General features: G+C 39.8%; 1 protein-coding gene across 1 annotated transcript in view; it reads right to left on the bottom strand.

The window, feature by feature from the left end:
• Nucleotides 1-1,222: 1,222 nt before the first annotated feature.
• KDM3B (lysine demethylase 3B) overlaps nucleotides 1,223-23,877 on the bottom strand; it is a 40,676-nt gene continuing 18,021 nt past the window's right edge. Inside the window, exons 9-24 of the mRNA XM_030459399.1 lie at nucleotides 23,349-23,550; nucleotides 21,811-22,025; nucleotides 20,935-21,087; nucleotides 19,778-19,885; nucleotides 18,954-19,081; nucleotides 18,083-18,362; nucleotides 16,885-17,141; nucleotides 15,658-15,924; nucleotides 9,287-9,458; nucleotides 6,180-6,270; nucleotides 5,962-6,092; nucleotides 5,033-5,152; nucleotides 4,384-4,523; nucleotides 4,054-4,230; nucleotides 3,384-3,518; nucleotides 1,223-2,577 (exon numbers count right to left, since the gene is read on the bottom strand). Coding sequence (XP_030315259.1) covers nucleotides 2,497-2,577; nucleotides 3,384-3,518; nucleotides 4,054-4,230; nucleotides 4,384-4,523; nucleotides 5,033-5,152; nucleotides 5,962-6,092; nucleotides 6,180-6,270; nucleotides 9,287-9,458; nucleotides 15,658-15,924; nucleotides 16,885-17,141; nucleotides 18,083-18,362; nucleotides 18,954-19,081; nucleotides 19,778-19,885; nucleotides 20,935-21,087; nucleotides 21,811-22,025; nucleotides 23,349-23,550 — 2,657 coding nt within the window. The 3' untranslated portion in view covers nucleotides 1,223-2,496. The remainder of the gene's footprint in view (nucleotides 2,578-3,383; nucleotides 3,519-4,053; nucleotides 4,231-4,383; nucleotides 4,524-5,032; nucleotides 5,153-5,961; nucleotides 6,093-6,179; nucleotides 6,271-9,286; nucleotides 9,459-15,657; nucleotides 15,925-16,884; nucleotides 17,142-18,082; nucleotides 18,363-18,953; nucleotides 19,082-19,777; nucleotides 19,886-20,934; nucleotides 21,088-21,810; nucleotides 22,026-23,348; nucleotides 23,551-23,877) is intronic.

Raw genomic sequence — 23,877 nt, 5'->3', positions numbered from 1 at the left:
ACTGGAACAATGTGTTCATACTTAGGTTGAGTGAAAGATGCAAATGCAAGAGAGAAAATTCATAGAAATGGCAAATACAACATATGTGGAGTGCTAAATAACTGCAGGATAGGTACATGGCACCTAAATGATATGTGCCTTACTGTTTTAAAACTGTTTAATGTGCCAAAGAGCAGTATGGGGATTTACAATGCATTAGAAATAGATTGTGGCAAGAAAAACAGAATATGAACATCAACATTAGTCAAGCAGGTGGTCTTGTGAATGTCTTAAGCTCCAGCTCACTGTTAAGCAGCACGCTGAGCTTTAGAGCAACTTTACGAAAGGTATTTTAATCTAGCAATTTACATTTCTCAATAGGTAGTTCGATTTCTGCCTATATCCTAAAGAATGAGAAATTAATTCATGAACTTACCTTTCCACCAGAAGAAACCACTGATGCTGAAGGGCTGTTTCTGGAACAAAACCCTGCAGCAGGTCAAATTATAACAGAATTATTAGCAGTATTCTTGTTATTAAGCTATTAGTAATATTGCATAGTGCTGTGCAATTAAGATCTTAAGACCTACTTAAGAAAGCAATTCATTAGTTGGTTTCCAACTGAGGCTGGGTATTTTTCTAGCAGAATAAATAAGGGGTTCACTGCAGTGAACTAAATTTTAAGACATGCAACTGAAGTTTTAGTTCCCCTCTGCTCAAAAATTTCTCTCAAAAATTCTAGTCTCTCCTTTAATCTGCTTACATTCCAGGTAACATTATCAGCTGTCATCTGAAACCAATCTTATACTCACTTCAGCTGGCTACTTTTGCTATAAGCATCCTAACCATACATGTGACAGAAAATACTTGCCAAACAAAGGTTCAGCACCAGATGCAGAGCCTGGTATAGATCACTGCACTGGAAATTACCAAAGCTACAGCATCATACACAGACATATCTCTGTCTTTCTGATTTTCATCTAATTCTAACTGTCTATACACACACAAAAATGAAGGAAACATCTTGGCTACAGCTAACCGTTCATAATGGGCTGTATGACAGACTAAAACAGAAGTGCACATCTGCTCAATGGGAATATGGTGAAGTTGAATGGCATAAAAACCTAAAGCTTTCTGGTCAGACACAGGTTAAGATTTTAACAGGTAGCCTGCAACACCAGAGGCAGAGGTGAGACAAACCAGGGAGATCAGTGTATAAGCCTGAAAGAAACTGCCCAGGCTGTTACAGTAAATGACTTTTATTTTTAAAAAAATGAAATAACCGTGAACATATTAACAGGCCTGCAGGTGGCACTACAGTACAGCTGGATATAAGGTAGATACATTTCCCCATGTACCCAAACAATGAAATCCATTGCATCGATGCTGACATTAGTAAATTCTGATTACAGTTCTATCAAGCAGGAACATTTTACTCAAAATAGTTCTGGACAAAGTTGACACTGAAAGTTAACTTTTCCTTCACTTTGGAAAGGATGTTTTCAGCTAGCACTGGTATAGGATGAACTATTGCCTGCAGCCACCAGTGCAGGGAGAGATGTACAACATCTCCATATGAGAACAGAGTTTATACTCCTTTTTACTTCTCATTCTGAGGAAGCAGGGTGGTGTAGGGAGAGGGAGGGGAGATGGATGGGTGAGGAGTATGGGCAAGGAAGGTGGGGTGTCAATTTCTATTCACTCTCCTTTGGCTGTTTTTTGTGCTATTTTGGACTGCTTTCTAAAAATCACTTCTTGATTGTATTGAAAGGAAGACTAAATGTAATGCGCCTTTCCTTGAAAATTCAGGAACAGTTGTGGTACTTCAAAAATACTAAAAATATCTACTTTCATGAAATATTAACTGTTTCACTACAAACCTAGTTTTTCACTAAATACACAATTCTCCTATTTCTGGAGTTTCCTGGGGAAAAAAAGTGGGTTCTCCCTTTATTTCTGCAACTCTACAGTGTATAGAGAAATGGCTACGAGAAGGGGAGTGCAGAGAATAGCTTTATTCTTTTCCTTGGCCTGTATCTCACATGGGAAGTTTGCTTAAATTTCTGCAGTTGGGCTACTGTTGGTCACACTCCTTCAGCAGCTATCAACTAAGTCTGCAGCAGGACAACAACCCATCTCCAGCACATTCCTTCTAACTTTGTGGAGACTAACTAGGCATGAGGAAAAACAAAAACATCCACACTCTTTATACCATCTCTAATCATTATATGCAGGAACACCAAGCAGTTTCCATGTTCTTCCAATTTGCAAAAGGCCACAGGAAAGGGACATGGCACCTTTCCTTAGAATCTGGAACTCTGCATGTAACAGTGCGACATTCCATCAAACCTTCGGTGTTGAGGCAGCGTAGAAAACAGTGGCTGAAGAGTGTGTGTAATACTGACCACACCAGCTCTTAGTGTGTAGCCTCTGCTCCTGCAGAGGCAGTCGTGTGAAGTCCCTGTATATACGGTCAGCAAAAGGCTTAGTTCACAGGGCATTTGGAATTAGCAGTTCCTACGATCTAGCTAGTTTGGATTCATGAGCTTTCAGTGTGCCAACAGCATCTTTCACTGCATGGTAGATAATGTTCTTCACCTGTAACAGGAAAAAAAATAATCATCATCTACTAAGAGAGTCTTACAGACCTACACAATCAACTATGACAGCCTAATTCCCAACAGTTGGCAAGTATACACAAAGCATATACTGTCAGTGCTTCAGAGTATCAACATCTTATCTGTCACAGATGACAAACAGATTTCAAACACCCGCACTGATTTATTAATTCCTTTTCTGGTCACCCAGCAGCATATATTTATTTACATTATTTTATGATAAAGTCTCTCTCTTTAGAGCTAGGAGGACGTATACTATGAAGTCACACATGAGATAATTTTTAAAAAGTCCTTGTGGTCCAAGTCACTTACAGATTCACGAGTCAAACCCAAAATGAGCAAAAAAACAATATGGTTTAACCCTGTGTAAATTAAGATGATTGTTGCCTTTGTATGGAGGTTACAAATTATTCTAATTTGTGTGTATTCCAGAAAACTAGGGAAGATGACAGATGAAAAATCCAATAGCGCTCACAGAAACCTGTTCAATAGCTTAGCTATTTCGCAGTCAAAGCTCTGTCTTGTTTCTGACTTTCTCAAGTGACATTCTGGAAAGCGGCTATATAAAAAGTACTTTTATTTGCAAGAACAGTCATTTTGAAGATCTCCACTCTCCTTCATTTTACATGCATGAGATTACTAATATACAAAAAATGCTGACATAGGTGAAATAATAATAAAAAAAAAAAGTTCCTGTGGTCTTCTCTCTGTAGAACTATCTTATACACAACATACTACTGGCAAAACACAGGCTTTATTTAGTGACTGCTGTCATAAAATGGTTACCTGCAGTTTATCCTCATGGTTTGTGTGAGTATTAGACAGGTGCCTGAACTCCTGGGTCAGGCGGAAGCAGTGCTTCACGTGTTCTGGAGATACAAAATCTTCTGCCACTTTAATGCAGCTGTACAAATTATGGACCTAAAAAAACCCGTATCAAATGGTAGATTCAAGATACATCAAGATCAAACGAACTACATAAAACCCAAAAAAACCCACTACCCATGGTTTCTTCCCCACTTACTTAGCAGAAACAGGAACTAAAGCCTACTTGATCTCACCCAAATAGTGTCTAATGATAAAAAAAAATACATGATGTCTCATGTTTCCTATTCTCCCCCACACACTAGTGTTTGTCTAAAGCACATTCTCTACTATTCTCCACACTTTTTTGAACTACTTTTTTGTAGTTTTGCTACACATAGATGTTTCCCACCATTCATCCCATTTTTTTTTCTTAATTCTATCACCATATGTACACTTCCTTCACGTATTTACATAATTTTTACTATTATAATACTAAGATCTGATTCAAATATATTGTTCCTGTAAGAAGTGAATATATAGAAAAAGGAACCTAGATCAGTAATAACTAACAGTTACTTTGAAGTCGCAGTTCTGTTGTGCCTCAAATTCTATTCTATTTTTAAATATGGCCTAGTGGTGAAATACTTACCTGATGGGGAGCACCTGCAGGAATAAACACAGCATCTCCAAGGAACTGCACTATTGCCCAGCCTTGTACACCATACTCATCGTAGAGTCGCTTACGTAACGTCTGGTCCAAGTACCAGCTTTGGTCATGAATGGGGTCATGATCTGGAGGGTTTTCTTGGCCTTGCTCTTCTCCAACCTGGGGTAAAGATACACAGTGGGTGGAAAATCATGACACAGCAATAGAATGCCTAAGCATTTGATGTTGATATCAAATCATATAATCAGCTGCTGTAAGCAAGCCAGTCAGGGAAACCTGCAGGCTCAAGCCTCCTTCCTCTGTAAAACATACCTTCCGGAGAAGTTCCCGTATCTTTTCAGCATCCTTGGCAGCATAGATGTGCCACAATGCTCCAGGTTTCTCTCTTCCTTCATGGATTCGCTGCTTTGTTACATCGTCAGCATCTCCCTCATCAATTGTTTTCAGAACCTCTGAAAGGGGATTCCAGAGAAAAGCAGTGTGATTACAAAGTTTCTGATATTTGATATACAGAAGAGGAAGGAGCATTTTGAGCTGCTGAAGATGGTCGCACTACAACTGCTGCATCACACAGTGCCCTTTCTAAGCCCATACCAAGCCTCATCTTAACAAAACTCAGGAAAAGCACCAACTAAACCAAAATCATACAGCACAGTCACTAATTCAAACTGAACAGACTAAAATTTTTCATACACAAGGAGAAGAAAGAGTAACTTATTACCCTTTTCTCCTCCTTTTTTCAGGGAGGTATCTAATTTCTAGCACAATCCTGTTGTTTCCACAATTAGGAACTAATGAAGCATTACTGCACTTTTAAATATGTGCTGTGGAGGTAGCAAATAGCCTCATATATTTGGGATTATATCTCACAGACATGACAAACAATGAAAGATGGAAGTTTTCTTTCTCACACACACAACTGATTTGTAATGAACAGAAAACAGCTTTCCTCAAACATTACCATCATCATGGTTCCCTTCCCCAATGGGAATCCCAACATACACCATGACATTAACAGCATCAGACACATCCAAGTGCAGGTTTGTGGTACCAACTCGCCTGTCTTCTGCAGTAATTAAACCTATAACAGTGTAAAATAAACCCAAATTAAAAGCTTTACTAGAAATAACTTGCCTGGAAAATCTTTCTAGAATGTTAACTTTACAGAACAAGAGCAGACACCAAGATCAAAGGGCAGTTAAGAAGTTATTTTTCATGTCACATGTGGCATAAGTGAAAAATTTACGATAAGTATTATTTTTATTTTCAGAAGACAGAAGTAGTAAATATAGTACATACAAGCCATGAGAAAGCAAGTATTTTAGAAACAAAGCCTGAAATTGTACTTTATGATTTTTATAGTTTTGTCTAACTGAGATTTAAGATCATTCCACAAAATAAATCCATTCCTTCTATTGCTAGCAACTAGCAATATACAAAGACAAGGTAGCCATCACTGATTACCTTGTTTCTTGCTGCACTGGTGTATATATATTGCTTGATTACATTGTAAGCTCTTCGGTGTACAGTCTTCCTCACTCAACTTACATGTCAAGCAATACATAAAACAACACACTGAACATCATTGAATATGAGTAAGCCTCCTAGGTTTTTAATCTTATTTGTGATGTCATACTGCTAAAAAACCCAAAATAACCCTATGAACACTCTCTTGGAACTTCAATATGTTGGTTTACAGCTTACGTTTAGCTCACATTTGGTTATTGAGCTAAATCATTTTTTAAAAAAAAAAAAGATTAAACAATGAAAAATACTTCACATCCTCAGTGTGTTGTTATTGTGGCTTTATCAATAACTGCAATGCAAAACCTTAAAAACACCTGAACCTGAGCCACACAAATCAACATCTGCAAAGCTGTTCTCACATACCGTAGGCATTATACATTTTGGGACCCAGGTCAGGACGGACAAAGTAGCTCGGCAACCTAGAAGCCAAATTCAGTCTGCCATCCCTCTTGGTGTATTCAGGAAGAGGAAGATTTTCCATCAAGTCCTCAAATCTAGAGAGCAAAAGGAGAACACAGGCTTGCTTTCCTCTTGTAGTACATACAGCAGTCCTGTGGGCATTGCTAACAAGGTTTACATACCTTGTAGGCATCATATCTCTAAAGTCCTCTCCTGGAGGCCAGTCCTTTAACTTCAGCACCATTGGCTGACCATCCTCTGACCTGAGCCGTTCTGCAAAAAATAAAGAAAGATTTCTTCATGTAGTACCTTTTTACCACAGCCCATTATCCTATTCAAGCTTTAAGTCTTTTGTACATTGCCTGATTTTTCTTTGGGATCCCAAGCATTATCACAGTATGATCAAACAACAGCTTAACAACTATAGATATTTGTTAATATACGTACCGTCACCTACAGCAGAAGTTTGACAGATCTCACACTGCTGAGTTTCAGAGTAGCATTTATTCACCTTTGAGAACAAGCCTTTACAAAGCATTCTGCCTTCCTACCTTTACTAAAGTCAAACGGAGTTTTCTCATTCACTGCAAGAGGAATGGTACTTAAGTTACTGGTTCATGCTCTGTAATCAACCCTAACCTCAGTATAAAGCAACACACCATGGTACATCACATCCAAAAAAAGCTAAATGGAAGGTGGTTACTTAGGGAGACAGCAGTTAGTTTTTTTAAATTCTTCTGGAAGTACTCAAAATAGCTGGGTGCCAAATTCAAACATTTGCTCTTCAAGAGCTGTATGTGAGTCCCAACTGGTAAGAGAGGAAGCTGTGAGGACAGAAAGATGGTATCAAATATGCAACAGTGGATGTACAATCACATCAACGGCTGTTTTGCCTCATGTACTTAAATGGCTAAGAAGAGGTACACGCAGCAGCCTAGAAGACTCAGCATGACATTTAGAAACAAAGTTTACTCCTTCTACCGGTTCCTTCACAATGGTACCTGAAGCCATCAGCTGGAAAAGAGGGTGTACTGCAGATTGACACCTCACATCCCCTCCTGTCAGGAAAGTACGTCAACATCCTTCACCACTTCCTACCTTACCAAGGACTGTCAGACAAAAAAAGAAACTGATCTTACCCAGACCTAGCAGAGCTGCTGACAGGACCAGAAGAGAAATCATTAATCCAAGAAGCTAGGACCTGGAGACACGTGAATCACACCTGCACTATGTATCAACAGGCTATAGGAGACAGCCTTAGTTTGAAACATTAAAAATTATTTTATTGACATGAAAAAGAATTAAGAATGTAAACCAAAGTGACTAATTTTAAGAAAACAAATTTTGATGAGCTACAGATTTTAGACAGGCAATTGACCTGAAAAGCCCAAGGACTTGAATTTAAAGATGTTTCAGAACTTCCTGTACTCAAGATTTTGAACTCATCAAGGATCCTTGTTCCAAACAAGGAGAAGAAACTTGTATGATGTCGATCCAGAGAGAAAAGTGAAGAGCTACCTGGAGGAAAACATGTGGATCTGACAAATTACACAAAACTGAACAAAACCCAGAAAACATCTGATCAGCAAAGAAAAGCAGGTTTAATAAGGATCAAACAAAAAATGCTAGACCTGCCAAAAGCCCACTTAAAATTCAAAGGTACTACAAGTAAGCAGTACAAGATTAAAATTAACTGAAGTACCATATAGATTAGGTAATAGATTATTTTAATACTACCTCTAAATTGAGTGTTTGTTCTACATCTCTTCAATAACATTATGTGAGTGGGGGGCAGAGTGAAGACAACCACATATTTGAGCAATCTAAAATTCATGTAATGCAGAGAAGTCAGGGTCCTTATATAACTTGTGAACAGTTTTCATGATTTAATGTATGAAATCTGTGTACTAGCAGCAAATAATACTCTTCTAAATTGAGGACATGGCTGAAAAACAAGGAACTAGGTAAAAGGATCAGATTCTCCAACCCACACAGCTAACAATTCTCATATGAAGTGTGGTAAAGGCATTATTTAAAAGAAACGCAGTATTTGGTGCTGCTGAAAAGAAGGGATCTGTCTGGAGGCAAAATACAAATAACACTTCTCAAAGATAACTTGGCCTGTACAAATTTACTATTTTCATTAATGACTCCAACACAAAAGTGAAGAGCTCATTAAGTTTCCCAGTTATCATTAATACATAGAAAAAACACACTGTGGTAGCCTTCCAGACCATTTACTTCTGAGAGGTAACAGAAGTAGTATGAAATTTAACAGTACAAAATACAAGACTCTGTACTTGGAACCACACAGAGACAAGTTGAAAGTTGGGGGCTCTTTGATGGGAAAATGACAAGGGAAGGGAATATTCTTGATCTACAAATCTATCACTGTTTGCTGTTGAATAAACATTCCACTAAGTCATGCAATAGTTCACAATTTCTGCTATGTGCACATAGCAATAAATACAAAAAATGTTTTAAACATAACACTAAAATCAGCAACACTGCAATTAATCATTACTTCTCCAACATCTGTGAATATAAGATCACTCTCATCTAGGTATATATACAATCTAAATTAGAGAACTATGCTTTTGGATGGTCTTTAATCTGACCAGTTATATCCTCAGGAATTTTAACTGGTTAGCTTCCACATCCTCACTTGACAAATTGTTTTCTCAATGAAGAACTCCAGCATTAAGTAAGATGTTATCACATGAGGTATGCACACAGCATTGCTATTCATAATACATATAAATGTTTATTTTTACTCGCAGATGATCTTCTACAAAAATAATTTGCAATGTCAAGATTACTTAGTTGATGGATTCCACCAAGTCTGAATTTTAACAGCAAAAACCTCAGTGTGTTTCAGCTCTGCAAGTTCCCCTTGATTACAATACACACTGACAGAGTAAGGGTTGACAAATTGCTTTCTGTCTTAATGATGGCAACTTATGTTTAATTTCAACAAGTAGAGTTAAAAAAAGTTGTTTCCCAAGGAATGGATTATCTTTTGACACATCACAGTAACACACACCAACACACTGTGGCACACCCGTTTTCTTGGGCATCCCTGTGCTAATCTTCACCAATGAAGTAGTTTCTAATGTGCACTACATGTAAGAAGCCATGTCTTCTTTGGATGAGACTGATAGCTATTTGGATTTTTTAAATATCATTATTTATTTAAATTTTTTTTTTGAGGAAATACGTGGAAAAGGAGGAGTTGAAGGTAGCAAGACATTCTGCTCAGTTAAACTAGTCAGCCATAGATATTACTTACTAGATATTATCTCAAAGCCATCCCAGAAGTCACGCACTTTCACGTCTGAAATTATGGCACAGTTCCTGCAGTTCACCAAATCTACATCTTGATCTCCAAATTCCAGGCTGAAAGCTTCTGGTTTCCAAAGCTCTGACTTCAACTTCTTATGGACACCAGATACCAGCACGGGCTGAGAATACAAAGATGAATGCTTACTCCACCATAAGCAAATTTCTTACACATGCAGCCAAACTTTCTTATGAGCTGAGACTCCTGGCTACCATCATAAAAAAGACACAAGTCTATAGTTATCCATGTCTGGGTTTTGTGCATCAAGCAAATAACCAGAGTCAAAGCAAACTTCAGTTCCAGGCCATGTGCAGTTGCTTTAAAAGTGGCATTTTGTTAGGCTCACTAAGGCAAGGGCATTAGCTCTACAAAGCAAGATGTTGGCAGCAGAGATGGGCCCTGGGAGATGAGGCTGGAAGCTGCCCCATGCTGGACACAGATGGTTCCACCTGGTTCCAACAGACCCATCACTTGCCAAAGCTGACCTCGTAATTGATGCTGGTGGTACTGCTGTGATAATAAGAAAGGGTAAAACATGCTCTGCATCTGCGAAGGGCAGGAGTCAGCAGAAGGGAAGGAAGTGAGAGAAACAACTCTGCAGACATTAAGGTCAGTGAAGAAGGAGGGGGAGGAGGTGGTCCAGAGATTCCCTTGCAGCCTGTGGAGGAGACCATGGTGAAGGCAAGTTGCCCTCCTGCAGTCTGTGAAGAACCTGGGGGAGATGAGGACCTCACACTGCAGCAGGTGGAGATGCCCTAAAGGAAGCTGCAGCACAAGCAGAGCCCATGCTGGAGAAAGCTCCTGGAAGCTGTGGCCTTTGGATAGAAGCCCATGCAAGAACAAGTTTTCTGGCAGAAATTGAGGCCCACTGGGGACCCATGCTGGAGCAGTCTATTCCTGAAAAACTGCAGTCCATGGAGAGGGCCCATGCTGGCATGGTATGGGAGGGACTCCACACTGAGAGTGAGGTGGAAGGAGCAGGACAGATGAAGTGTTATGAACTGACCGCAACTCCCATTACTCTCCCTTCCCCCTGTGCTGCTCTGGGGGGCAAGAAGGTAGAAGAGTCTGGGATGAAGGAGTAAAGTTGAGCCTTTAGGAGGGGTGGGTATGGGTGAAGCGCTTTTAGCTTTGTCTTTGCTCCCCACCATCCCATTCTATTTTTAATTGGTAATAAATTAAATTACTTTCTCATGAGTTGAATGTGTTTTGCCAGTGACAGCAACTGCCAAGTGATATGCCCTTCTTTATCATAATTTTTCCACCTTATTTTCTCATGAGAGAGAGCATGGCTGAGCAGGGGCCTGGCAGCCACCAGAGGCCAATCTGCCTGTGAAAGTACAGTGGGTATTGCCTTACTACTCTCCCTTTTTTTAAGCACAAATGCAAATACCACTAGAAACACCATTTGTAGTAAAGCTTTCTCACTTTAATTTTCATATTTCTGATATAACTTTTAAAATTATTTCACTCATTCTTCATATATGTTCATGGATCATAACTAATTCCCTGGTATAAAGCCAAGTAGTAGAAGAGTGGCTGTTCACTTGCAAAAGGGGTTTTAATATGGTTAGGCTAACCCCATGTATACATTGCACACCGAGACTAGAGTGGCCTCTTCCTATAAATGCTCAAGTATAACAATACTAGGAAAATGTATAACAGACGATTCCCCCAATGCTGGCCAAGACCTCGTCTGTTCCTCTCACCCTGCAGTATTTTGAGAGAGTCAGAAGACTTGAAAGAAAAGGAAAATAGAGTACAAAGTGAATTTGTATATGGACTATCATACCCGAAGAAGTTCAGGTTTAGTAACTGCTGCCTGTGTTCAAATAACCGTTCACATGCCTATGCAAATTTTAATCAGTTCCAAGATGTGCCCTATACATTAACAACAGCTGAAGGTGGATCTTGGGTTTATACACATTAAGAGCACAGGGAGCACAAATATCCCCAGATGTTCTAGCAGTGTCAGCACACTAGGTAAAGATACCAACAAAGCTACACACAAGCAATTCCACAGTTACCTTGTTTAATAACACCCCAGTAAATAACCACTGTTTCACCTGGATTGTAACAACGGCCTCTTAACAGAATGAATATCCATTAAGTTCACAGCTTTCTTGTAGTGAGGAGCCCAGAATTGGACACAGCACTCCAAGTGTGGCTTCTACATGTGACAAGGGGAAGAATTATTTCCCCTGACCTGATGATAATGCTGCTCTTCATACAGCCCAAGATGCTGCTGCTCTTCGTGTCCTCACAACATTCTTGGCTCATGGTTACCTCCCTGTCATGCAGGACCCTGAGGTCCTTCCAGGCAAAGCTACTTTCTGCTGCCCCTCAGCATGCACTGCTGCAGGGTGTTAATCCTCCAAGGTTCAGGACTTAACATTTTCCCTTGCTGAACATCATGAGATTCCTCTTGGTCCTGTCCCCCAGACTGTCCAGGCCCCTCTGAATAGCGGCAGAACCATCTTATAAGGTTTTTCCACCTTATAAGCAGCAATGCTCCCTCATCACCTTCTTGGCCTGCCATTCCTGAAGAGTCTATACCCATGCCCTCACCATGCTACACTAACATGAGCTATACCACCCCTTCTCCAACACACTAATGTTGTGACTGTGCAACTGCACACTACTTCCTCCTGTTTGTTTCTTGTGCTGTATGTATTAAGTGTAGAGGCACTTCAGAAAGCGACCTGCTCATGCAGATTTCCAGGAATGGTAGGACAGCTTTCCTCACAATTCTGTGATGTACACAGTTCCTTACTTATGTACATATGCCTGAGGTGGACAACCTTCATCTCTGTTTTCTTGAGTATGAGATTTCTTCTGTTCACATCATTCCACACCACTTGTTTGCCAACCCCATCAACTAATTCCTTTCTTGATCACTGGACGTACTCTTCCTCCCTTGCCATTCTTGGTTTATAGCTCTCCTAATGAGGTTGGCAATCCTGTTGGCTAAGATGCTTTTGTCCCACTTAGATGGAATTCATCTCTGCCAAGAAGTCTTCAATCCTCAAAGAGGTTCTCCCAATCACAAAATCCAAACCCTGTTGTCAAAACCAGCTGTGCAAACAATTAACATGAACAATCAGCCCACACCTCTAGCCTTCAGCTGTAGGATTAAGAAAAATACCTGGGCTCCATGGCATTGACCATTACACCCAGAGCCATATAGTCACTCTCAATATTGCCCAGTTCTCCCCACTAGTACTGTTTGTGCCAATATGCAAGAGCAGCAGAGGGAAAACGTCTGAGGAACAGGCAAGCCTTTGCAGTCTTTCCACTGTGTCCCAAAAACAAGGCCCTGACAAGCAGCAAACCTACCTAAGATAACAAAGCAGGTACACTGATCCCAGGTTTAAATATATTTCCTGATCCCACCAGGAATTTTAACATTAAGGCAATGGAAAGATTTTAATCATAGTCTACAAAAAATCTAGGGATCTTGGATGAGGAGCAAAATGGCACAGGATGAACAGAAACTGCTGTAGACGTTAAGATGATGGATCAGGTAGTCATTTTTAGTCAGGAAAATAATGACAGATTTTGATTTCTGTTGTATTCACTTAACCATTCCAATGTAACAATTAAAAAAAAAAAAACTAAAACAAACCCACAGAACTGATTTAACCTAGTAGAAAGCTTCCAGCTATTAAACAGAGAATTTCTCAAGGAAGGAAGAAAATGCTCTCTCTAGTGAAGAACAGCTAGGGTTGCAAGGTAAAAGGACAGTGGACTTATTTAATGACATTTCCTACCAGATCTACTCTCAGACTCTAAGAAAAAAAGAAACCTCCAACACAAACCCAAAAAAATAGAAACTCTAGTATGAAAACTAAGAAAAGAACAGATTGCTGTAGGTAAGAATCCTTATAGTATCACCACATGAGCAATAAGCATATTCAGGCTAAGAAAATGCTTTTGAGCAGCTCTGGAAAGAAAGAATCCTATGGTTTCCCAGTGATTTCTGAGATAAGACACAGTTTAACTTAGAATGACAACTTCTAAGACAAAGCAATTGAAAAATGTTGCACTTTCTGCGTGACACTTGAAGAGTGCCATTAGTTATTAATGTAAAGGGAGAATAATTTTCTTCTTCAAGAATTTGGGGTGCTACCATCTAAGACTAAGATCTTCACAGAACTCAGATCTAGTACCTAGTGAGCATTTATTATGCTGGGGAGGTAGCCTAAAGTTTCCTTTCAACTGAACTTCTCCAGCCCACAAAACAAGAAGGGGAAGATGATTTGGGGGATGGGAATGGAATTAAAGTTCTTTGACTTCACTTTTAAAGGTGCAGCTGGGATGTACAGGAGAATGTCAGCCAAGTGAGAACAGAGTTTGTTGAGAGAATCTCTGACTGAAAAAATTCTGTTCAGAATTGCCATGTCAAGACAGATTCCTAAGTCACCAGCTCCCTCTTCTGCAGGAATGAGAGAGATTCAGTTAGATTTCCTTCCACGTTTTGTCAGAAAACTCAAGTGAGTGCAGCACCACTGGAGAATCTTTGAATAAAGGATTTGCCTAGTCTGTTGCTATACAGAGGGTCTTCAGAAAGATGAAGCAATCCTAAAGCATCAATAGCAAAACTTGGAGCAAAACCTGAAAAGCTGGGTCAAAAATAGTACACAAGCATGAGAGCTGTGGCCACAGCCTCGGAACACGCACCAGTTTTGACAGCAATGTGCCTTACTAGCTCTACATCTGACAGAAGATTGGTAATCGTGCCTCTAGACTCCATAAGGAATCTCTCACGATTCATTAATAGTCAAGAACTCCATGGCCACGTGCACTATCTTCCACCCGGTGATTAACCAGTCTCATTTGCCGAGAAACTGACAAACACATCTCTTGTAAGAAGCTCTCAAAATACTTAGGATCCTCCTCAGAAAGACCGTGTTAATTGCTGACAGAGAAGGTTAAGAAAATCATTGAAGTATACCAGCTAGAACCTAAAAAGCTCTTTGCCAAGACAGATCACTGACACCACCGCATTGCAAAAGAATAATCTTAATTCCTTCGTAAATCAGAAAGATGTAACAGGCTAAAAAAAAAACCCAAAACCCAAGACCAAAGCCCTGTGCACTCAAAATAACTCAGGACAAGAAGTTAACTGGTAACTCAGTGGCTGGTGGTGCCATAATCCTCTCCTCAGCTCTTATGGCTATGTGCTAGTTATGCTTGTGCTAAGAGGACCCAGAGAATGTGCATTCCCACTGGACACACTAACGTGAAATGAAAAGCACTCTACTTCTGTCAGGAATAGACCCTGAGTGCCAAAAGAGGAACAAGCAGCCCAATCTGTTCCTCTGCCACAGCTCAGTCATCCACCTGTCTTCTGAGCAACCACAAGTAAGTATGTGAGTGCCAAAAGCATTAGCACAATAACAACAGAACAGCTGACAACAAGGACTTCTCCAGAAAAGATGATGAAAGATATAACTGTCTAGCACAAACAACCTCAGTTCTGAGTAGTCAGTGAAGGTAACAGTGTCAGAGGTAGCTGCAGAACCAAATGCCAAGAACATAGTCTGAACACTTGGACATCATACTCTGTTAAGAGCTATGGATGTACTTTCTCTGCAGCAGCAGCCACTCACCCATTTTTTAAGATTCAGCTTGCCTGACAAGGCCAAACTTTATGACTCTCTGGAGAGGTCTGAGCTATAGCATTAGAGATACAGAGCTGAAAAAGTGGCTGTGCTGGCAGCAGATTCTAAGGTCCAGCCTTGTGACTGAAGGCCTAACTGGCTGATGATCCCCCAGACAATCCAGGCAAGTGCTCAACACATGACATGCTGAGTTCGCAACAATATTTGGGTTCACAAGCGTATAGGCTTGGGATGAGACATTGCATCAAGTACACTCAAAAATTTTAACAGAACTTCATCAGAAATTACTGCATGCAGCACTTTTACTACTGTACATAGTGCAGGTGGAAGGAATGGACCCTCCTCTGAGGCTACAAAGTATCACGTATGGGGTAGCTGCTGGGATGCAGGCAGGAAATCACAATGGATTCACTACTGGGCTGTAGAAGAGCACATTCAGCACAAACCACACCACAACTGAAAAGGGTGTCACAGCAAACACCCCCATGCTGGTAAGATAAAAAAAGTTCATTGTGCAAGGGCACGTGAGCTTGAGTCAGTACAGCATGGAGTGGACAGGGCTGCTGTGTCCTCTGTCTACAGGGGTAGTGTAGTGCTACAATTGAAATCTTCATTTCACTCTTCACTCAGGAGCAAATGGCTAAGTCTGAATGGATACTCATAAGCAGTAAGGGTTGGCTATTTGTCATCACCCACCTGGCCTTGCTTCCAGCACTCCCTGAAGATCTTCCAGTTGTTTTTGTTGCTGGGATCATGAAGGCAAAGGAGCCTACCATCACACAGCCATGAGTGGGAAGTGTGTGGATCCAACACATTTAAGCCCATTACCATTTCCTTCACTTCTCTCTGCGTGTCAGCTAAATTACTCGCTCGTTTTGCAGCATCAGACGTCTTCTTATTTTCCACCACAGAAGCAATGATGTGGTCTAAGAAGTTAGGCAGGCTGGCTTTACCTTTTGCCCCCTAGAAGACGTAAATCCGGATGGTAATTTAGTCTTGCAACAGTACAAACATAAATGCCTACCTGCTGTCATTCAGATTTTAGTCTCTGACATCTTACTATCAGAAAACCATGGAGCAGTAAACAAGTAATCTCACAGGCAGGCATGTATTCAGTTAGAACAGCTATATCCCTGGTTTATAACAGTAAAACTTAAAATAACCTGAAACTTAAGTGCTGTAGTGGTAAAAATAGATGGTATTTTTCTTTCATCACCTGCTCATGATTATCTTAAAAACGTAACTTTATACTAACCTCCTGGAGGCCATGAGATAGATAATATGCAGTTCCACTATTACTGTCAATGCTATCTACTCTTAACAACGGGATCTCAATGCTACAGAAACACCAAGATGATTCTCCTTATAAGCAGTAATCTACTATTTTTCTCAACTGCACAAAAACAACTGCTGCTTCTCAGATGTTTTGTTCATATATATTCTATATTAAGCATGGAGGCATTCAAGTGGGGGGTTGCACCAGAGTTCCCCACGAGTTCTTTCAAATACAAATTATTCTGTGAAGACATGAAGTCAAGAAAGAGAAAAAAGACATGACACAACAGATCCGAATCAGTGTTGTGATTCTGTGGTATGCTCCTGCAGTATTTTTAAAGACGTGGAATTCAAAGTGAAGTTTTACAGGATGCTGGTTATCAATTAAACAATTTTAAGGCTAATTTTAACTCAGCGTCTTGGTCTCTCACAAGGAATAGCTTCTCCACAGCAGTAGTAAACCAAATCACAAACTAACAATTAGCATCAAAATTCTCTACAAGTTTGTGGAGTGTTGAGTTTTGGTGAGATACCACATTTGTTTCAACATTTAAGAATAAGATACTATCAAAGCATTTAGATGAAAACAGATCATCACAAAACTCTTCCCTAGAACAGATAACTTTGAAGGAATACAAAATTACTCACCGTAGAAGCTGCAGAAAAGACTGGAGGAAAGGGAATTCCTGTGTCTAATGGGACCTGTGGAAGCTTTCCTGGCCCTGTGTGTAGCAGATCTCTGAGGCTGGAGCCTTCAGCTTTGTTGCTAGATGTCACTGGCCCCAGTAAGAGGCTATTAAAGAGCTTTGGGGTTAGTGGGGAAGCCTTTGTACTGGAGTTGAAGGAATCTAATCCAAAGGGCGAATGGGATTCTTTATTAAGCACTGACCTCAGTGATCCTGATTCTGCAAGATAAATAGCAATGTTGGAAAAAAAGAAAAATGGCAAAGTTAAAAGGATCACAGAGTTCTCTGAAAGAATTTGCTCTTGCATTAAACAAAATTATTGACAAAATCTTGTGGGAAAGGCTAATTATCACTGCAACAGTAAATGAGGCACCTCAGAGTGATAGATTTTACTCTCAGTATGCTGTTAGCTAAGGTTTTGAATAGCACAGCAGATATGCTCTGAATAGGTTTTATACACAAGAAATCAAAATTTTGTAATAGACTTGGTTAAAAAAAGGTTTCCTTGACTTTGAGAATTAATGCTTCAACATGAAATATTTCAAGTTTTAGCTACAGTCAAAATATTACAGTGGCTAAGTGCTGCAAAACTAGTGAAGGGGTCATGTGCACTTAACATTGACAGATCAAAATAGCTCGTGCTAGACATAGGGACAGGAATAAATCCTATATTAGTCAGGCCACTTTTGACAGATGGGAAATGTACTCTGCAAATAGCTATTCCATATTGAGAGTCACACCCAAACTACTGAATAATAATCTGACCCTCCAAGTAGACACTCTCAATTCTTTGGAAATACATTCTTCACACATCACAACATTATTTTAATAGTTATAAAATGACAAGGCTGCATCTGAAATCAGTTACTATCATTTTACATGTGGATCCCAGCTGCTTATTTAGAAAATAAAAGGAAAAACTGGAACTGAAATAAGCAAGGAGTGACAAGGCAATATTTTTTCTTCAGCTATATCATCATATTTCCAGCTTTGCATATTCCTAAGCCTGTAAAAGAAAACTAGTTATAAGAGGCAAAGGAATTAAAATTACCATGTTCTTTTCTATTTACGGCTAGGCACTCTCACAAACAATAGCAACCAGACAGGACGTTATCATTTATCTTTTAATTCCAACCCCAGAGGGCATGTCTTCTACTCACCTTTTGTTTCTTCTTTTGCTTTTTGCGTTGCTAAATCTGCAAGCCAGTGTAAGGCTGACGATGGAGCTGATTCTGGACACAGTGGTCTGTTAGGCTTTATTTCACCAGTGTTACTTGCTGATAATATCTCTGGTTTTGTAGATTCTTCTATCCTACTATCAGTTCCTTCAGTTTTAGGAACAGTGTCCATTTCCAGTTGCCCTACTCCTGCTGTTCCTGCTCCAGTGGAAAAGGTGCTCTCACTTCCAGAGACTGATGCACTAGGATTTACAGTCGGAAGCTAAAACAAAAATATAAACAACTACTAAATGTTGAATAAAGGGAAGAGTTCAACTTGGGAGATGTTCTAGTTATCAAATGCATTAGGTTTTCTTTGTTGTTTTTGCTTGTTCACTTGCTTTAAGTACAGTAGAGTAGCAGCAAAGTACAGGTACTTCTTGTTTGTGCATATTAGAGCTTACAATGTAGTGTGACTTCTTACCACAAAATTTTTCAGTCATCTTTCAGGCTTTTATTTCTTTTTTTACAGGAGGACTTTTTGTGTTAACAGTAACAGAACTGCTCTAGATTCAGTGTGACATTCAGGAACCGCAACAAAATAAATGCAAATACAAGCTACTCATAGTGGTGTGTTTTAAATGGCTTTCTACCCAAACTCTACATAAGAATATCAGCACAAATATCTACTTGGTAATCAACAGTTGCGCCACAAATCCCTGAAAAACGTCCCAGAAGATTTTTGCTAAGCTAAACCACTAACAACATCTATGAAAAATTAAAGTTTGTGTTCCATGACAGATTAGTGTAAAGAATCTACCATTTTAAGAGATCTTAAAGTCAAACAAAGCAATTTCAGCCTCATATTACATACCTGTGATATTCCATTAGTGACAGCCGGTCTCAACACCGATTTGTTTTGCCGGTTAATACATGGGCAATTGGCTTTAATACCCCATTTGCCTCGTGCTGCGTGAACCATGTCTCCAATATTGTAAAGCGCTGGAAATAAAGTTAAAATCCTTAATATCACATGCAAAGAAATATAAAACCAAGGCCTTAACTATAATATATCTTCAGAAGGGTGAGAGCTCTTGAGTATTGCTGCTAAGTATCTTGAAGATCACATGCCATAGCAAGATGTGTCTGAAGAGTGGGGAGCCCTGTGCTAAACACTGGCTTCACGATAACACTGAGAGGCTGTCATGCCTGTCAAATCCTGCAGATTACCATCTGCTCCACACAGGGCCCCATGATATTGTAAAACCAATTTAGAACCATCAAAAGAGACTATATATTCTTTGGAGTACTGTTAAAAGGATCTCTAGGACCACTTATGTAAACAGACAAGTAGACAGCACTGACCATTTACCTTCCATTCCCACAAGAGAAAAGAACAAAGTTCTTGCAAGTTGACTGACTTTACTGATACAACTGAAAACAGTGAGGACAAGAAGTCACAGCTAGTATTAGAAGGGTGTTCACTTCAAACCCATGGCTCAATCTTACTTGGATTACCTTACCTTCGGCCCTTCAACCCTTCCACTGCAGCAAAGTGTCCTCTAAATCCATGCTACGAAAGGTAAAAGCTGGAACATCAATGATCTTAATCTTTTCCACTTGATTGTTCATATTTGAGGGAAAAAAAAAAAAAAAAAAAAAAAAAAGGAATTTGTCTTTTCCAGTTTTAAGCATTACCTGTACCAGGAATGATCTGTGTTGGCATAAGATTCTCTGGTTCATGAGACTGACCCTTTGCACACTTGAGCCATGAGAAGACTTCCTCATCACCTATCTCCTCTGTCTCTGAAATAGACACAAAAAGAGTAAAAGTTTGCCACTAAAGCTTTACAATACTGAATGTTTCTGAATCAATAGTTTTTTAAAATTCTTTACAATGCAGGAAACTAGCCTGCTGATCCCAGAAATAAACTATAAATACAGACCATTAGAAAACAATCTACAGCAATTTCCTTGCACGTACTGGGTTTGCATGGCAAGGTTTTGGTAGCAGTTGAGCTACAAGAGTAGCTATGAGACACTTCTGTAAGTGGCAGTTCCTCTGTGATACAGTATTTTAAGAAGGAGCAGGGGGGGAACTCTGTGCAATGGCAACTGTGGGTGGAGAGAGGAGTGATAATATGAGAGAAAAACAACTCTGCAGATACCGATATCAGTGAAGAGGGGGAGAAGGTGCTCCAGGCACCGGAGCAGAGATCCCCTCCAGCCCGTGGTGAAGACCATGGCAAGGCAGGCTGTCCCTCTGCAGCCCATGAAAGCTAATGGTGGAGCAGATTTAATTGGTAACAAATTAAACTACTTTCCCTGAGATGAGTCTGTTTTGCCTATGACAGTAACTGCTGAACAATCTCTCCTTGTCCTTACCTTAACCCATGAGCCTTTCAGTTTATTTTCTCTCCCCTGTCCAGTTGAGAAGTAATAGAGCAGCTTTGGAAGGCACCTAGCATTCAGCCAGGGTCAACACACCATAATCCCTCTTCAGGTTATAAAACTATCATAGCAATTTTCCCTTCATCTCTACTAGCTTGTTGTTTCCAAACATCTAAAAATTTGGGCTTCCAGCCTGTTTTTTAATATCATACTCTTGTTCTCATTATGCTTTCCTAACTTATGGAGCAACTCTATCTTTTCTTGTCTCCCAAGCTTCTTCAGCAAAAAGTATCTGCAGGTCAGTTCCAGGAAGAGGAAACTAAGCTCTCCTCTCTGTATACCTACTTGCAAAGCTAAAAAATAGCACATTAACAGTCTGAAAAGTAGTCTGAAAAATTTAAATTCTCAGATTTTAAACCAAGTTCAAAGATTACAATGGGGGGAAAAAAAAATCTAGTACTCACCACTACGTGGACGATTCTTCCTCAGCCGGTAACAGTCCAGACAGACCCCAAACCCACACTTGCGACAAACCCAGTGAATATTGAAGAGTGTTGTCTCACATACATCACACATTTCCCTCACACCACGTACTGCTCGCTTCCATGCCACTTTCTCTATAAAAAGAATGAACATCAGGAATTATAGCCTTGACATTCTACATTTCTCTCACTTAATTTGAAAATATCACAGTAATACTGATAATGAAACAATTAACAGAAACATGACTTGAGGGCAGAGTATACAAACACATACTTTTTACACCTAGAGACACATTTTGTGAGGTGCTAGCCTTGTGACACTATTAAAACTCCCATTTCTAAGAGCAGGTAAAGTCCCAAAATGCACACATTACAAGAAATGGAGCATTGTACAGAGAAAATGCATTTCAAGGAACGAAAATGTAAAACTTCTGCTAGTTTTATGAAAAAATAACAGGAACTTTTAAAAGACAAAGGATGTGTGAGAATTGGTAAGAAAAGCTGTTCATAAAGCACAGGTGGCCAGTATGGTTAATGTTCTGCAGTTACGTCTATTTTCTTAGGAGTACAGGTCAACTGATTTCTGCATTTATTTGTTGAAAAAAACCTTAATGATATTTGGGAAAGTTAACATTAGCTTTCTTGCTACTAATGTTTCAATGATCCCAAAGAAAAATTCCCAAATGCTGGTCCCACAATTATACACATCCCAAAGAAGTGAACATAACCTTTTCTTTGGAAGAAAAGGAGAGGCATTTTAACAGTAAGTGATATTGTACTTTCAACTCTATTCCACTGCATCTTCCACACATTACAGAGAGAAGATGAATAAAAAAGGACATCAAAAGCCCAGCTTACGATGTGGCTCCACCATCATCATTGCCTCCTTCTCTGACATCACCAGCTGGCAGAACTGGTCCCCAACATTGGCCAAGATATATTTGGAAGTTTCCAAATCAATCCCCTCTGCAGGGGAAGAGGAAGGAATCCAGAGGCTCATAGCATCAGGGTCACTTTGTTGCGGGTTCAAAAAACCTTCTACTCGTAGAATACCTTTCCGGGTAAACACCAGCCTGCAGAAGACAGGATGCAGCAATTGTAGAAGCTGCTCAATCACCTTTTAATTAGCATATAACACAATCTATGTCAGAACATAAACCCAAAAAGGGGAAGAAAGGCTTGAGCTAGAGTGCTATACTCTACAGCCAGTATGATTACTAAGCAAATCCAAATAACACAAAGCATAACTTACAAGAAGGATATGTCTGAAAACCCAGTAAAACAAATCTCTGTGACCCAGTAAGTTTTGGTGAGAAATTCCACATACAGGAAATTGCTACAGCTTGCTAAGTAACATTTCCCTATACTACTAATTGAAAGAGATCACAAAATTCAATTTATTTGGTCAGCTGCATCATGTGCATGGTTCTCATAGTTTAACTCATTGTTTATTTTAAGTTATTTCCCAGCATTTGGAAAACCAGTATTTTAGTTATAGCTAGGGCTGCAAGCACTTAGCAGCAACCGTTTTAACAGTTCACATTACAAGACAAAAGTCCTTAATGTACCTATTGTTCTTTCCACTGCTCTCCACAGAGACAAAACTGTTTTATCAGTAGCTGTTGACCTTCCCAGTCTTTGTGTGGTAACAGATGTTTAACAGAACCCTGCACATCTCCTGACAATATTAAAGGTAACGCCATTTTGAAGCAAAAACAATCTTTCTTTAACCTCAATACTAGATGAATTTTTAATAAGTTCAGGAAGAAAATCAGCTACAATCTGAAGGGCAGCACACACTACAAGTCCTCTTCATCCTTTATGTGCCCGAAAGTGAAAAACCACGTTTTTGGAAAAAGATGAATAGTACTTGCTAGAATAAGCAGTTAAGGAAGGTGAAGAGAAGCATGACACATCCAAGAACCGTAAGACATGTACACAACATAGAAGAAACACAGGCAGTATTCTTTTTCTAAAACACAGTTCTGTACTCAACAAAACCTAGTCAAACATTAGCCACATGCTGCCAGTGTTTAGCTACTTGATGACCTAATTAAAATTTTATCTCTGTTCTGAACTCCTTAAGAAAAAGAGAGAGGAAAGTTATTAAATACAAACTGCTACCCAACAGTGAATTTACCAAATAAAACAAAATTCAATCTCTTGAGGCTGGATCTGGAGGCTCACTTAGTATCATACAGCTGTATCTTCCAACAGCAGCTCCTCCTGCCCCAGTGAGGGAATTCCAGTCAGGAAATGCAGAGAAATGCAAGACACTCTAAATCTTCCATTATTGCACCCAAGCACATTACATAAGTAAAGCAATGACTTTGTGCTTGGACATGGTCCAAGCTCTGCACATAGACTACATATGAATGAAGGAAGAATTCGAGCACCTCCGGAAATGGAAGAAGCGACATGCCACAGTTGAGTCATCCTGCTCTTGCTCCTTAAATTTGCGGTACCGCTCCAGACGGCACTCCCGGCACTTGTGCAGATGTGGAGCTACGTTGATGCAAGAGCCATCCTGGAGAAAAGGCTCACCTGACTGCTTCAGCTTCCTCACCTTACTCATATCTTTCAGCACAGACTGACCAACTGGGTGAGGCAAAGTAGAAGTAAAAACCCATTAGTTAACTGAAACAGCAAAAGGAAACTGGCCCAAACAAACACATATTCAGATCTGCATGCTCATACCCATGCAGACCCAGTAGGACTGTTCAGGTCCGCAAAACATCACACTTCTGTCCTGACAAATACGTGCTTGAACACTTCTCAAAGTGAACATGTTAATTCACATACATGATGCATTGTTAGCCTTGCAAATACCCTGTGTGTGTGCTGCATACTGAACACAAATGAGCTTTTTACTTGTGGCTGGTTCATATAGCTCATCACACAGGAGATGTGTGACCCCAATATCCC

The sequence above is a fragment of the Calypte anna genome, chromosome 13 (assembly GCF_003957555.1).
Source record: "Calypte anna isolate BGI_N300 chromosome 13, bCalAnn1_v1.p, whole genome shotgun sequence".
Taxonomy (NCBI): domain Eukaryota; kingdom Metazoa; phylum Chordata; class Aves; order Apodiformes; family Trochilidae; genus Calypte; species Calypte anna.
Note: the sequence above shows the minus strand (reverse complement) of the source record. Positions and strands in the feature narration are given on the sequence as shown.